The sequence below is a fragment of the Pleurodeles waltl genome, chromosome 7, assembly GCF_031143425.1.
Source record: "Pleurodeles waltl isolate 20211129_DDA chromosome 7, aPleWal1.hap1.20221129, whole genome shotgun sequence".
Lineage (NCBI taxonomy): Eukaryota > Metazoa > Chordata > Amphibia > Caudata > Salamandridae > Pleurodeles > Pleurodeles waltl.
Window position 1 is genome coordinate 580,709,898 of NC_090446.1, and position 16,676 is coordinate 580,726,573.

A 16,676-nucleotide genomic window follows, 5' to 3' on the forward strand; every position below is an offset into this window, starting at 1 on the left:
CGGACGCTGTCAAATTCCTGTAAACACAACACAGCAGACACAATGCCAGCGAGTGTTCCACGCAGCAGCTCACGGCGGACTTTGTCCCGCCTCCAGCCGGTGGTGAGAGTGGGGCCGGCCGGGGATTGGTCGAAGGTATCAGCAGAGAATGTTTCACGAATGGTGAGCCACCCCGCCTCCCCACAAAAAAACACACAATGAGCATAGATTGGAAGAGAGCCCCAAGAAGCGAGAAGCAGCCTATGCCGAATATCGGCGGTTACAGGCTCCGGCCCTGACAAGATAGCTAATAGGGTTAATAAACGCTCTGCAGAGACCTGGCACGCCTCAGAAGTTAGAGTCGAGCGAAATAACCTTCTGAAAAGATCTCTCAGTATCGTGAGTCCTCAGTGTTACATAGAGCTCAGTGAGATATCTCAGTGAGTTAATGCCGGTGTTGCATTGACCTGTGTGTACAACAGCCATATATTGCCATATAGGCGAAGTAGCTGAGGCAGCTAATGCACTCGCTGCAGAGAAAAGTGTTAAACCTTCAGGTCATAGTAAATATGATGCCTAGTCTAAAGGCGCTGGTGTTGCTACATCAAGCGGAACATATTTGTAATTGGGAAATTAATTTAGTATTAATGCAGAAAAATCTGTGCACATTGAGAGGAATCCTTTATTCTGCAAACTCTTGCTCGTGTAGTGAAAGAGCCTTTATACCTGGCTGGAAAGTGAAGGGCAGTCATATTTGTGGTGCAGTTTGCCCCGGTGCCACTGCACAAGCTGCACCATTGATAGCTACGCCACTGGGCCTGATTGCTTTATTTCTCACACTGCCTGGTGTATAGAGAGATGACAGCATGTAAAACATGCAATGAGAAATTATAAGATTATATTTCCATGATGTAGTTATTTTCGCAGACTCTGCTCGAGTATTTTAAGGACGATGAAGGATTTATGCCTCAAACTCAGTTTACGTGCAGGAAGATCAAACCTTTCTTTCTACCAAAACTGGCACTGTATTTGGAGAGGCGACATGTTCGCCACAAACTCTGATCTCTTTTTATAACATGAATCCCGTATTCCCCGACTTTTGTTCATGTTTTGGGAGATGAAACCTGTTGTCCTGGATTGTAAGCGTTAGTGCAGGTCGACAGCCAAGTTAATATCCATTGTTGTCTTTTACCCTGATAGTTTGTACCCCAGCTAAGCAACAAGGTGAACCATTGACTCGTCGTTTTATCTCGTTAGTAAAAAAAATAGAATGACAATACTACATCTTTTTTAGACTGTGGCTTCTGTACTGGGAGATGTATCCTTTATTTCCCCGCTCTAGTTCATGTACTGGGAGATGAATCTTGAATTTCCTTATGGCTCGGAAATTGAAAGAGTATTCCTTTTTTCCTGCATATTTGGGTACGTGTGCTGGGAGTTGATGACTCCCCCCCCCCCCCCCCCCCCCCCCCCCCCCCCCCAAAAGTCTCTGCTTTGTGTTTTGGGAGATTAATTGTTGTTGTACCAGGAGACTCATACTGTATTACTCTGACAACGGGTCATTTATATTGGGATTTGAAACAAGTGCTCCTTAGCCATGGGTGCAAATACTGGGAGATTCATCCTTTATTCCCCCAGACTCTGGCTTCTATACTAGGAAATGAATCCTTTATTCACCACCCAGACCGGATCATGTATTGGGAGATTAATTTTTAATCTCTACGCTGTGCTTCTTGTATTGGCAGACTAATAGTTTACTCCTTCAGACTCTGGTTCATCTTTTGAAAGATGAGTCCTTAATTTCTAAACTGTCTCGTGCATTGAGATGTAGCTCCTTTATTCCCTTGAATACAGCTCCTGTGTCGAGAGATCTTTATTCCACAAATTTGAGTGCATACACTGGGAAATGAATATGTATTCCTCATGCGCTTGCTCGTGTTTTTCAGAGTATACGCTCTGCAATGGAAATTGAATGTTTTATTACCCAGACGCTGGTTCCTGGATTGTGAGAGAATTCTGTATTCCCCGGCTTCTGACTCGTACACTGGGAGATGAGTCCTTTAATCCCCAGACTCCGGCTCGTGTGGTTTGGATGTGGTGTTTTATTCCCCAGGCCCCGGGGTTTCATTGGCAGAGGGGTATTTTAAGGCTGTCGCTCCAGGCGCTTTGTCTGGTGTCACGGGGGTGGGCCTTTGACGGTGCCCCGGAGAGGGTGGGGGCGGATGCGCGTTTTCTGACTCAGAAGTAGGAAGTGATGAAATCAGTTGGAGAGGTTTTAAACATCTGAACTTTACTGGAACAGCTGCTGTTACGAGCGAGCGGCGCTCAGACGAGGTGAGGAGCGAGCGGAAGGCGAAGTGGGGGAGACTGGAGGATGGGAGGCAAGGGTGAGAGGTGAGAGTGCAGGGGGAGAATGGGGGCGAATTTAGAAGAAAATGAAGGGAAGGAATGTAGATGTGAGGTGAGATCAGAGGGCTGGAAATGAAAGGGGCGAGGAGGAATGGAGAGGAGAGGTAAACATCGAATAGCAAAGGAGGGGCAGCAAGAAAGGGGAAGGAGGAGGGCGTGTGAGGGTGAGGGGCAGCAGAGAAGGGAGCGTCAGGGCAGAGAAGTCGAGAGAAAAGAAGAGGGGGTGACAGAGAGAGCAAAAGAGAAAACGTGAAGGAATTTCGCGGGAGACTGACCTCTGAGGGAATATTGGGAAGTCTGGTGGGAGAAGAGGGGAGGTGAGCTGAGAGGGGGGGCGCTGGCAGAGCGGAAGGAAGGGAGTATAACTGGACAAATGCACCTGTCTCTGAGGCCTGCGCATCCGGCGCGAGTGTGGATTTAGAGAGAAGGATGGTGCGCTGTATTAGGCATGACACCTGAGGCCAGGGGTGTAGGAGACAATACATTTCTGGGGGGGACAGGGACAGCCTTGGGGACTTTCAATCAACCCTATACAAATCGCTCGTTGTTTACGAACTGCAGGCTCCGATAAATATACACAATCATATATATTGGAAGTGAAATAGGGAGAAAGGAAGGCATGTTTACACAGTCTGAAAATATCTTTTATTGTTATTTAGATTCACAAAGTAATTAGCTCAAATGTGAAAATAACATGTTGAATAACCTTGCATCTTCATGCACCAAGCAAATCAAGGTAGGAGGGTAAAAAGGAAGAACATACCCTTTGCGCCCCACACCCATCATGCCCTTCGCCTCATGCCAATTGGAACCGCACTGGAGAGATCAAAAGCGATTAGGTACAATAGTTGTAAACTGTGCTCGGAAACCATAGTTTTAATAACACTTCAACTCTTGTGTGTGATCTTGGGAAGCTCAGCTCCACATCAGTCATAACTAGAAGCATTTCAACTGAAGAAACTCTTGGAGTTACAGTCTATATAAACATGGATTCTCTAATCTCTCTATAAACTGCAGTCACTAATTTCTTTAGAAACGGCTGTTTGTGATGCACCAAGTCACAGCGTGTAAAGAAAAGACATTCACTGATTATAAAGAAAAGACATCAGAAAATAACTATGATAGGGTTATTACAGTCGAGTTCTGACATTACAATGCCTTCTGCCAGAGCTAGCAGCCAAGGTAAAAGGCAGATCAGGTCAAGGAGCATAATTAATAAAGCTGTTTAAAGCAAAAAAAATGAATGTTGCTTTTCTTTCTTCTGCTCTTCTTTAATAGCTTGGAATGACAGAACCTATGCACTAAGGTTTTAAGTGGTTTGTGGGAAAGTTGGTGGTGTGACCATGTATTATATGGGGTAAAATACCCCCTGTGTACATAAGGATATTGCAAGTCACCTTAAAGTTCATACCTTATAAACAAGCAGTGGCAAAGCCAATAGGTCTCGCCTATGTAAGGTCTATTGCCTTTGCCAATGTGCTTTAGCCATGCTGTACACTAGTGAGACTACTATTCAGCATGGCTCAAAGTTAATGGCATAAAGGAGAATGATGTGACATCGACTGGTTTGGCATAGTATCATGGAGTAAGTAGAGTGTCCTAGAATGGAGCAGTAAACTTAACTTTGAAAGAATAGGGGTCCCTGGAAAAAAATGCAACACCACTCCCATAAACAATGATTTTAAAGTAGTATGCAAATGGAATGTTTTATGCATTTATTCAATCAAAATATAAAAGATCAAATGTAGTGGGAAAACATCAACAGGGGAAATCGATAAAGACTGGTATTCAGGCATTACACAAGTTATCTGGATGACCCAATGTCACCAATTACAAGAACAATTTAAAAAGTAACCTATATAGTACAGTGGTTTGAGTGGTTTGGAGGAGGCTGGCCTGGTTTGTAGTGGGTACCTATGGTACTTACACCTTATAATACATCCAGTTATCCCTTATTAGTGAAATGTAGGCTGTGCCTAGACGTCAGGCTCTCTAGGGGTGGCTGTAGCCAAGGCTCATCTAGGAGACATGCAAAGTTCATGCAACAATAAAGGTACTTTATTTTAGTGTCACAAATGCCAAAAATACCATAGAGACTATACTCCCTTAGGCGGTAAGTAATACACCAATTATATACACTAGTATGCAGCAATAGCAGTAAAAACAGAAAACAGGGCAATTAGTGAAAATCCCAATGGTTAGAAATGGGCCTAGGTGAAACACAAACTATGTACTAAGAAAGTGGAATGCGAATGTCGGTTTTCCACCTAGGCAAGAGTGGTGTGTACAGGGGCGCCGGGAGTATTAGAAAATACCAAAGGTAAGTAATATAACCCACCTCAGAGCCCAGGAAAGCAGGAGTAAATCACAGTAACTTTCCCAAAACACACAAGAATACGAGAAAGAAGATAATGCAAGAACCAGAAGATACTTCAAGACACAAAGGGTGGATTCCTGGACCTAAAGACCTGTGGAAGAATGGGACTAAGTCCAAGAATCACAGAAGAGTCCAGGGAGGACAGGAGCCCCCGCTAACCCGAATCAAGGTGCAAAAGAAGAACCACTGGTGAAGAACAACAGTCAGTACTGCACCCAAGAAGATGGATGCGGGTTGGTGCAAATGATATCCCACACCGGATGGATGATTGCAGTCTGGTTTGCATCGCTGGATTCCACCAACAAGCCTTGGCACAGGCAAAGCTCATGGTTAGTGGAAAATGGCACTGCCTGGGACCAGTAGGGACCTGGTGGACTCTACCCAGGAGGAGGAGTCAGAGGGGGCTCTCAGCAACTCAGAGAGCCCACAGAATACCAGCCAGCACACACGGGAGTCCCCCAGCACGGGGACAAAGGAGTTGCAAAAGGAGGCCCACGCAGCACAAAAACAAAGGATCCCACGCCGCCAGAGAACCACTCAGGAAGCTGTGCATCTCAGGAAGGAGTGCTGGGGGCCGGAGCTACATTGTGCACAAAGAATTTCATAGAAGGATGCCACACGCCTTGGCAACTGAAAAACACGTGGTGCACGGGGTACTGTCTTGCGTGAGAAGGCAAGCTCTTACCTCCACCAAAGTTGGACAGTAGGACGTCAGGACCATCGGGTCCACTTCAGTCTACCACCCGTGATGCAGGAGCCATGCAACTCGTCAGGAGAGGGGACCCATGCAGATGGTCATCATTATAGAGAGGTGCCTGCTGAAGCAGGGGAGTGACTCCTTCACTCCAAGGGAGATCCGTTCATTCTTCTGGTGCAGACTGAAGACAGGCTGTCCTCTGAGGATGCACGACCGTGAAACAGCTGCAGTTGCTGGCAGGAGCTGAAGTTACAATGTTGCAGAAGTCGTCTTTGCTTCATTGTTGCAGTTTAGTTCCTGGAGGGCCCAGATGCAGTTTCTTCGGTGAGAAGGTGAAGTAAAGGATGCAGAGGATTCCTGCTGGAGTCTTGCAATCTGAATTTGAAGATCCTCCCAAAGGAGAGACCCTAAATAGCCCTGAAAGGGGGATTGGTCAGCTAAACAGGTAAGCACTTATCAGAGGACGGCTCTGACACCACCTGCTGGCACTGGCCACTCAGATGCTCCCAGAGTTCGCTGCCAACTTGGAATCCAAGATGGCAAACCCCAGGGACCCTCTGAAGGAGCTCTGAGCACCACACCTGGGGTGGTGATGGACAAGGTAGTGGTCACTCCCCTTTCCTTTGTCCAGTTTCGTGCCAAAGCAGGGACTGGGGGTACCTGAACTGGTGTAGACTGGATTATGTAAGGAGGGCACCAAATGTGCCCTTCAAAGCATTTCCAGTGGCCTGGGGAAGGAAGCTACCCCTTCCAAACCTATTTCCAAAGGGAGAGGGTGTAACACCCCTCACCCAAAGGAAATCCTTTGTTCTACCTTCCTGGGCTTGAGCTTCTCATGCAACAGGAGGGCAGAAACCTGTCTGAGAGGTGGCAGCAGCTGGGGCTGCCTGGAAAACCTCAGAAGGCTGGAATGGCAATACTGGGGGTCCTCTAAGGAGCCCCCAGAGTGCATGAAATCATACAACCAATGCTTGCAAAAGCCTTGGGGTATGATTCCAACATGTTTGATACCAAACATACCTATGTTCGGAGTTACCATTATGTAGCTGGGAATAGGGAGTGACCTATTTCCAGTACACGTGTAAAATGGCATCCCCGCACTCCTGAAGTCTGGGAAAATGGTCCTGGAGGTCGTGGGGCACTTCTGCTAGTGCAGGGGTGCCCTCACACACAGGTACTCTGCACCCTGCCCTCAGGGCTGGAGGGCCTGCTATAGGGGTGACTTATAAGTGACCTGGTGCAGTGTAACTGGCAGTGAAAGGGTGAATGCACCTTTTCACGCAGGCTGCAATGGCAGTCCTGCAGAAGCCTTTGCATGGGCACCCTATGGCAAAAGAAATGCTGCAGCTCATAGGGATCTCCTGGAACCCTAATGCTCTGGGTACCCAAGTACCATATAATAGGGACTTATAAGGGGGCACCAGTATGCCAATCTTGGGTGAAATACTGAGTTACCATTATGCAACAACCATAATTTAAGGGAGAGAGCATAACTGTTGGGGTCCTGATTAGCAGGATCCCAGTAGACACACTCAAACACACTGGCAAACAGGACAAATGTGGGGGTAACCAAGCTAGAAAGAGGCTACTTTCCTACAAGGTAAGCATCCACAATAATGATTTACCATCTTTTATACACCCACTTTTACATGAATGACTCAAATAGTGAATCAAGAAGTCATTAGCTCATAGTACCTATGCTTATGCCAACTTTTGTACAATATCACAAATTCAAGTCAAGGTACTTTGGCCGACGATATTTCGATCCTCTAGACAAGTATCAGGATCATCCTAAGCCTTCCTTAAGCTTGAGTTAAAAGGGTTACATAGTGCTTGTGACCAAAACGGCCAAGATAAATCTGACTCACGTCTCATATGAGTGACAAGGCAATCAATGGAGATCTGAATCTCTAATCAAGCGCCAATGCCATAAAGTAGTAGTAGAGTGGAGTAGTGTCACAGTGTAATAGAGTGTCATAGAGTGGAGTGGCAGAGTGTCGTAGAGTTGAAAGGCATAAATATGAGTGAACTGGAGTACAGTGAAGTAAAGTAACGTGAACTTGCATAGAGAAAGTTGGGTAGAGTGCTGTTGAGCATAGTACATTGTTGTATAGTGGAGTGGCATAGAGGGTTGTGCAGTGACGTTGAGTAGAGTATCGTAGATTGAAATGGCATAGAGTGGTGTGGAGTGGCATAGAGTGGAGTAAAGTGGAATGGAGTGGTGTATAGGGAGTTGTGTAGGGAGTTACAGAGTGGAGAAAGTGTTAGAGTTTAATGGAATAGAGTGTCAGAGTCTAGTATCATGGAGTGTAATGTCAGAGTGAAGTGTCATAGAGTGGAGTTGGGTGGTCTAGAGTGAAGTGGCATAGAGTACAGTGGTGCAAAGTAGATTGGTGTAGAGTGGGTGGTATAGAGTGTGTTGGTTTTGAGTAAAGTGGTGTAGAGTGCATTGACGAAGACTGCACTGGTTTAGCGTACAGTGCAGTAGCGTAGAGTGGTGAAGAGTAGAGGGGAGCAGAGTGGAGTGGCACAGCATAGATTGCAGTGGTTCAGAGTGATGTGTCATAGAGTGATGCAGTGCATGGTAGAGTGGAGTGATGGAAGGTAGAGTATACTGGTGCAGAGTGCAGTGATGCAGAGTAGAGTTGCATAGAGTGTAGTGGCATATAGTACATTGGTGTAGAGTGCAGTAGAGTGGCATATAGTTGAGCGGAGCAGAGTAGAGTGCCGTGGTGCAGAGTAGAGAGGAGTATACAGGGAGTGCAGAATTATTAGGCAAGTTGTATTTTTGAGGATTAATTTTATTATTGAACAACAACCATGTTCTCAATGAACCAAAAAAACTCATTAATATCAAAGCTGAATATTTTTGAAAGTAGTTTTTAGTTTGTTTTTAGTTTTAGCTATGTTAGGGGGATATCTGTGTGTCCAGGTGACTATTACTGTGCATAATTATTAGGCAACTTAACAAAAAACAAATATATACCCATTTCAATTATTTATTATTACCAGTGAAACCAATATAACATCTCAACATTCACAAATATACATTTCTGACATTCAAAAACAAAACAAAAACAAATCAGTGACCAATATAGCCACCTTTCTTTGCAAGGACACTCAAAAGCCTGCCATCCATGGATTCTGTCAGTGTTTTGATCTGTTCACCATCAACATTGCGTGCAGCCGCAACCACAGCCTCCCAGACACTGTTCAGAGAGGTGTACTGTTTTCCCTCCTTGTAAATCTCACATTTGATGATGGACCACAGGTTCTCAATGGGGTTCAGATCAGGTGAACAAGGAGGCCATGTCATTAGATTTCCTTCTTTTATACCCTTTCTTGCCAGCCACGCTGTGGAGTACTTGGACGCGTGTGATGGAGCATTGCCCTGCATGAAAATCATGTTTTTCTTGAAGGATGCAGGCTTCTTCCTGTACCACTGCTTGAAGAAGGTGTCTTCCAGGAACTGGCAGTAGGACTGGGAGTTGAGCTTGACTCCATCCTCAACCCGAAAAGGCCCCACAAGCTCATCTTTGATGATACCAGCCCAAACCAGTACTCCACCTCCACCTTGCTGGCGTCGGACTGGAGCTCTCTGCCCTTTACCAATCCAGCCACGGGCCCATCCATCTGGCCCATCAAGACTCACTCTCATTTCATCAGTCCATAAAACCTTAGAAAAATCAGTCTTGAGATATTTCTTGGCCCAGTCTTGACGTTTCAGCTTGTGTGTCTTGTTCAGTGGTGGTCGTCTTTCAGCCTTTCTTACCTTGGCCATGTCTCTGAGTATTGCACACCTTGTGCTTTTGGGCACTCCAGTGATGTTGCAGCTCTGAAATATGGCCAAACTGGTGGCAAGTGGCATCGTGGCAGCTGCACGCTTGACTTTTCTCAGTTCATGGGCAGTTATTTTGCACCTTGGTTTTTCCACACGCTTCTTGCGACCCTGTTGACTATTTTGAATGAAACGCTTGATTGTTCGATGATCACGCTTCAGAAGCTTTGCAATTTTAAGAGTGCTGCATCCCTCTGCAAGATATCTCACTATTTTTGACTTTTCTGAGCCTGTCAAGTCCTTCTTTTGACCCATTTTGCCAAAGGAAAGGAAGTTGCCTAATAATTATGCACACCTGATATAGGGTGTTGATGTCATTAGACCACACCCCTTCTCATTACAGAGATGCACATCACCTAATATGCTTAATTGGTAGTAGGCTTTCGAGCCTATACAGCTTGGAGTAAGACAACATGCATAAAGAGGATGATGTGGTCAAAATACTCATTTGCCTAATAATTCTGCACTCCCTGTAGTTCAGTGGCAGAGTGCAGTGTGGCAGAGTAGAATGTCATAAGGGCAGTGGTGTAGAGTACAGTGGCATAGAATGCATTGGTGTAAAGTGCAGTGATGTAGAGTAACGCAGAGTAGAGAAGAGTGGCGTAGAGTACAGTGGTGCAGAGTAGAATAGAGTTGCATGGAGTGCCGTGGCATAGAGTAGATTGCTGCAGAGTACAGTATAGTGGTGAAGAGTAGATTGTTGCAGAGTGGAGCATAGTGATGTAGAGTGCAGTAGCATAGAGCAGTGCAGAGCAGATTGGAGTCGCGCAGGGTACATTGTAGTGGTGCAGGGTAGATTAGACTGGCATAGCAAAGAGTGGAATTGCGTAGATTGCAGTGGCATAGAGGAGATGATTTCAAAGTAGAGTGAAGTGCCTACAGTGGAGTGGTGTAGAGTAGAGTAGATTAGAGTGCAGTGGTGCAGAAAAGAGTGGAGTGGGACAGAGTACAGTGCCATTGAATGCAGTGGTGCACAGTAGAGTGGCGTGGAGTTCAGTGGCAGAGTGCAATGTTGCAGATTAGAGGGTCGCAGTGTACAGTGGTGTATTGTAGAGTGGCATAGAGTGCAGTCGCCTAGAGTGCTGTGGCGCAGAGTACAGTGGCATTGAAAGCGGTGGAATAGAGTGATGTGGTGCAGAGTAGATTGGCATAGAGTGCAGTAGCATAGAGTGCTGTGGCGCAGAGTACGGTGGCATTGAAAGCAGTGGAATAGAGTGATGTGGTGCAGAGTAGATTGGCATAGAGTGCAGTAGCATATAGTGCATTGGTTTTGAGTAAAGTGGTGAAGAGTGCAGGGGTGTAGTGTACAATGGTTAGAGTAGAATAGCATAGATTGCAGTGGCGTAGTGTAGAGTGCTGCAGAGTAGAGTGGTGTAGAGTAGAGTGGTACAGCATAGATTGCAGTGGCGTAGAGTAGCACAGAGTGGAGAAAAGTGGTATAGGGTGCAGTGGCATAGGGTAGATTGTTCCAGAGTAGAGTGAAGAAAAGATAAAGAAAAGATAATATAATTCAATATGCTTAAGTATGTAACTATAATAACAACATAAATAATAACGCTAGGCATAATGGCCTAAAATGAAATATGGCTTCTCCCTGTTAGCCACCTATAATCAAGCCCTTCATTACCTAGATAAAAAAGCATTAAGCATAAATCTTAGAAAAATATACCCTTCTAAAACCTAAATTGTTGTGGGAAAGGGTAAAATCTGGGCCCAATTTCGACTTCACTGTGTCACCAACTGGTGTGATCTTAGGCAAATACAAATACTGTGTTTCAGGGTCACCTTTCTAGCCTGCAGGCACCAGGCTGAGTGGGACTCTGTTTCCTCTTTAGATCTTCCTCATTGTTCTGCAGCTCGTCTTAAAGGCCTCCTGCAGTGCTCCTCTTCAAGGCGGCAGCAGGTGATGCAGACAATAATCATCCAAAACTCTTCTCCTCCTGGTGCCCTTTGTTCTTATGAGCACCCTTAATGCCCACAGCTGTGAACAGGACAAACAAAACGGCAGAGGGCCTCCTGACTCACCTTCATTCTGTTACCATCAGATTGGAGGATGGTCCCTACAGGGCTATTATAAGTAGCGCTTTTGTGCGCTAATGGCCCTCGTAATAATAGATGTAAAAGGGGAAATTATGTTGTCCCCTTGTCCCCCCCACCTTCGTCCCCCATGTCCCCCACCCTCCAAAATCTGGGGGGGATACGTCCCCCGCGTCCCCCACACTTCCTACGCCCATGCCTGAGGCCTGTATGACGTACGTAATCTGTGGGATCTATCTGCTGTCTCAAGTATTGTCATGTTACATCTTTGCACCCCGTGGTTAAATTCTGCTGGATGAGCATGTGTAATTTGAGGGGTAGCTCTGAAGGGGAATGAGCTGGCAAACTCTGTTTGTAACCAGTGCTTTAAATGGGCCGGTACTATCCGGTACGGAGTACCGACACTTTTTTATTTTGAGAGGGACAGTACCTGCACTTCACAAGAAAAACGTAATACTTTTAATTGGAGAGTACCGGTACTTCTGAGAAATAAGCAGGTAATCTGGATTTTCAAAATAACAGGCGTCACTCTGATTCGTATTCCACTTCTATGTGCACTTTTAAACGCCCAGATGTTCCTCCATCTAATAGTAATATATGTGCCAACCCCATAAAGATGCAACTAACTACTGAAGTGTCCAGTTGGGATCGTAAATTGTAACCTACGGCCTGAGGGCTCACGCAGACCTCTGCGGCACATACGCTTACCCCTGAGCTACCTTGCTTCGATTGAAACCTGTGTCCTGCAGGTCAGACTCAGATCTCTTAAGTGGGAGCTCAACCCCCTGAGATATCCTATTGAGATCGATACTGAAGACTCGATGGCTGCTCGCGAATAAAAGTCTCTTTTTAGCTCCTTCAGACAGCTTTCTTCCAGCCCCTCGAGGCTCTTCATTCAAAGCGCTGAGCGCTTCATGTTTCACGTGGCCGGACTCATTACATATGATCCATTCTACACAGTTCTGAATGTAAGGTCTCGGAGTAGGACACATAGGGGGTCATTCCAACCCTGATGACGACGGAAGCACCGCCAACAGGCTGGCGGTGCTTCCCTGCCCATTCTGACTGCGGCGGTAAAGCCGCGGTCAGAAAAGGGGATCCGGCGGTTTTCCGCCGGATTTCCCCTGTCTGGGCTGAATCTCCATGGCGGCGCTGCAAGCAGCGCCGCCATGGAGATTCCGACCCCCTTCCTGCCACCCTGTTTCTGGCGGTTTTTACCGCCAGGACAGGATGGCGGGAACAGGTGTCGTGGGGCCCCTGGGGGCCCCTGCACTGCCCATGCCACTGGCATGGGCAGTGCAGGGGCCCCCTAACAGGGCCCCAGCATGATTTTCACTGTCTGCTTAGCAGACAGTGAAAATCGCGACGGGTGCAACTGCACCCGTCGCACCCCTGCAACACCGCCGGCTCCATTCCGAGCCGGCTTCTATGTTGCAGGGCCTTTCCCGCTGGGCCGGCGGGCGCTCCTTTGGCGGGCGCCCGCCGGCCCAGCGGGAAAGCCAGAATGGCCACCGCGGTCTTTTGACCGCGGAGCGGCCAAATGGCGGTGACCGCATGGCGGGCGGCTACCGCCGCCCGCCGCGTTCAGAATGACCGCCATAGTGCATATTAAAACCGAATTCACAATGAGACAGTTAAATGGAGCATTTCTTACAAGTTTGAGAGGTGCATTTTCCCAACATAATGAGAAAATGGGTTTTAACTACTTTCAAATGACGATTGGCGAGGCTCAGTGGTAAGATGAAAGAGCTCCTCGTGAGTCAGGATAGAGGCTCTTTCCCAGAGTTCTGTGCCTGTTTTAGTGCTCTGATTCTAGTCCAGCCTGCTGGATTAAGCCCGAGGTTCATTGTAAGAGCTCTGTGGATATCTCAATACTGGGGACCTCTGCATGGCGCAGGGCAGGATAGAAGGGCATTGGGGAGCTCTGGGCAGCGCAGCCCTCAGATATAGATGCATTTCCAGAGCTCCTCCTGTATCCCAGCATTGGTTTCAGGGCCGGACTGGCTGTAGCGGGCATCGGGCGTTTTCCAGGTGGGCTGGAAGGGTGGATGCCGGTTTTGAAGCGGTGGGGACCGGTTTTGTTACTGGGGGGGTGTTTATTTTCAGCTGCAAACTTGGGCCCCAGTAACAGAAGCAGCAGTGCTACACTATTCCCCCTGCCTGCTCCCCCCCGTGCCAGGGGGCTGATCTCACCAAATTGCCAGGGCTGCTTCGGGTTCCAAGTCCGGCCCTGATTGGTTCAACTGTGGATGCTGCAATCAAGGATAGAGAATCTTCGTGAAAGCGCTTTGAAGTCTCAGTACTGGGATAGTGCTACCTGGTGGAGGACAGGATAGATGTGTGTTATGGGATTAGTCTGTGCTGCCCTAGGCTTTATCACTGTAGGAAGCTGGCCTGGTGTGTGGTGGGTACTTACAACTTATACCAGGTCCAGGTATCCCCTCTTAGTGTAGTGTAGGTAGTGTCTAGAAGCCAGGCTCTCTAGAGGTAGCTGTGGATGAGCAGCCAAGGCTTATCTAGGAGACATGCAAATCGCATGCAATACCACTGTAGTCACACAGCACTCACACACATGAACGAAAACACCCAGACAAGACTGCAATAACCCAGCCGTGGATTCCTGAAGAGGAAGACCTGTGGAAGAAGAGGACCAAATCAAGAAGTCGCAGGAGTGTCCGGTGCTGGCAGGAGCCACTACCCACCTGTCTGTGGTTGCAGGAGTTGGTCGACGGTAGGACGAAGATAGTGAGCAATCCAGCCCTGGAGCTAGAGAAGAATCCTGGAGGATGCAGTCGATGCCCCACGTCAGATGGAAGATTGCAGTTGATCAGTGGCGTGGAAAAGCCACCAACAAGCCTTGGTAAAGGCATAAGCCGTGGTGAAGCAAAAGTGGAGCTGCTGGTGACCAGCAAGGTCCAGGAGGACTCAGCCCATGGGGGTAGTCCTGGGGATAACCCTCAGCAAGGCAGAGAGTCCACAGAAGAAAAGGCAGTCCCCACAGGAGACCCACTGGACGCGGAACTAGGAGTCTCAGAAAAGCCCACACAGCACAACTTGAGAAGGGTCCCACGCCACAGGAGAAGCATGCAGAGGACTGTGCGTCGCAGGGAAGAGTGCTGGGGACTGGGGCTACATGGACCCTGAAGATCCCTTGGAGGAGATGTAAACAAGCCTTGGTAGCTGCAAGAGACGCAGTGCACGGAGGTGTCCTGCGTGAGAAGGCAAGGACTTAACCTCCACCAAAGTTGGACAGCTGGGAGAGAGGACCAAGAGGACTACTCCAGACCAACACCTGTGATGCAGGATTGACGTAGCTCAGATCCACGCAGCCGGTCGTAGTTGCAGTTGGTGCCTACGGATGCAGAGGAGTGGCTCCTTCACTCCAAGGGAGATTCCTTCTTCCTTCTCATGCAGGCTGAAGACTTGCCACCCTCAGAGGATGCACAGTTGGGGAAATGTTGCAAAAACTGGAAGGAGCTGTGGAAACAATGTTGCAAGCGGAGTCTTTGTTGTAGATGCAGATTGTCGGTTCCTGGAGGGTCTATTCGCAGTTCTAGTGGCCAAAAGTCAAAGTAGAGGTTGCAGAGGAGTCCTGCTGGAATCTTGCAAGCCAAATCTGAGGACCTATCCCAGAGGAAGACCCTAAATAGCTCTGAAAGGGGGATTGGTCACCTAGCCAGGTGACCACCTGTCTGGAGGGGGTCTGGCATCACCTGTCTGACCTGACCACTCAGATGCTCCCAGAGACCTCCGCCCACCTTGGATTCAAGATGGCAGAATCAAGGGACCTTCTGGAGGAGCTCTGGGCACCACCCCTGGGGTGGTGATGGACAGGGGAGTGGTCACTCCCCTGAAGCCACTAAGATCATCTACGGCGTACCCCAGGGGTTGTCCCTCAGCCCAACCTTCTTTAACATTTACATGGCTCCACTCGCAAACATCATCCGATCTCACAACCTCAACATCGTCTCATATGCAGATGACACCCAACTGATCCTCTCCCTCACCAAGGACCCTGCAACTGCCAAAACCAATCTCCACGAAAGAATGAAGGCCATCGCCGAATGGATGAAGAACAGCTGCCTGAAACTGAATTCCGACAAAACTGAGGTCCTCATCCTCGGCTCCACCCCCTCCACCTGGGGTGACTCCTGGTGGCCTGCCACACTGGAACCCGCACCGACACCCACCGACCACGCACCCAACCTCTTATTCATCCTAGACTCATCGCTATCAATGACCCAGCAAGTCAACGCCATCTCTTCCTCCTGCTTCAATACCCTTTGCATGCTTTGGAAGATTTACAAATGGATCCCCACCGGAACCAAAAGGACGGTCACCCAAGCCCTCATAAGCAGCAGACTGGACTACGGCAACGCCCTCTATGCAGGAACCACGGGCAAGCTCCAGAAAAGACTGCAACGCATACAGAATGCCTCCGCACACCTCATCCAGCCACATCACAGCCCACCTGAGAAGCCTGCACTGGCTCCCCGTCAACAAGAGAATCCCGTTTAAACTCCTCACCCACACCCACAAAGCACTGCACAATACCGGACCAGAATACCTCAACAGATGGTTCCCCTTCTACACCCCGACCCGAGAGCTTCGCTCCGCTGATCTTGCCCTCCCCACCGTCGCACACATCCACAGAACAACTGCTGCTGGCAGATCGTTCTCCCACCTCACCGCCAAGACGTGGAACACTTTTCCTATCCACCTGCGACAGACACAGGACCTACTAACCTTCAGGAGACACCTCAAGACATGGCTGTTCGAGCAGTAGCAGCAACCTCACGGGTGAGTAGTGCGCTTTACAAATGCTTTGATTGATTTCCATTGTCCAGTTTTGCGACAGAACAAGGACTGGGGGTCCCTGAACTGGTGTAGACTGGGTTATACACAGAGGGCACCAAATGTGCCCTTCAAAGCATACCAGTGGCTTGGGGAGGCTACCCCTCCCAAGCCATGTAACACCTACTTCCAAAGGGAGAGCACATTACTCTCCTCTCCCAAAGGAAATCCTTTGTTCTGCCTTCCTGGGCTTGAGCTGCTCAAGCAGCAGGAGGGCAGAAACCCATCTGAGGGGTGGCAGCAGCTTGGGTTGCCCGGAAAACCCCAAAAGGCTGGTAGGAGCAATCCTGGGGTCCTCTAAAGAGTTCCCAAAGTGCATGGAATCATACTTCAAATACTGGCAACAGTATTGGGGTATGATTCTGACATGTTTGATACCAGACATGCCTAGGTTCATAGTTACCATTATGTAGCTGGACATAGGTAGTGATCTATGTCAAGGACACATGTAAAATGGTGTCGCCGCACTCACGAAGTCCATGAAA

General features: G+C 48.2%; 1 protein-coding gene across 5 annotated transcripts in view; it reads left to right on the forward strand.

Moving 5' to 3' along the window:
- Positions 1 to 2,204: 2,204 nt before the first annotated feature.
- LOC138304398 (phosphatidylserine decarboxylase proenzyme, mitochondrial-like) overlaps positions 2,205 to 16,676 on the forward strand; it is a 65,954-nt gene continuing 51,482 nt past the window's right edge. The window contains exon 1 of one of the 5 annotated variants that reach the window (XM_069244401.1): positions 2,205 to 2,313. Coding sequence is in view for 2 of the 5 variants with exons in the window: in XM_069244405.1 (XP_069100506.1) it covers positions 2,354 to 2,373 (20 nt within the window). In the remaining 3 variants the exon portion in view is untranslated. Of the gene's footprint in view, positions 2,374 to 16,676 lie in introns of all 5 variants that reach the window. The other 4 variants (XM_069244406.1, XM_069244405.1, XM_069244402.1 and 1 more) reach the window with 4 other exon arrangements.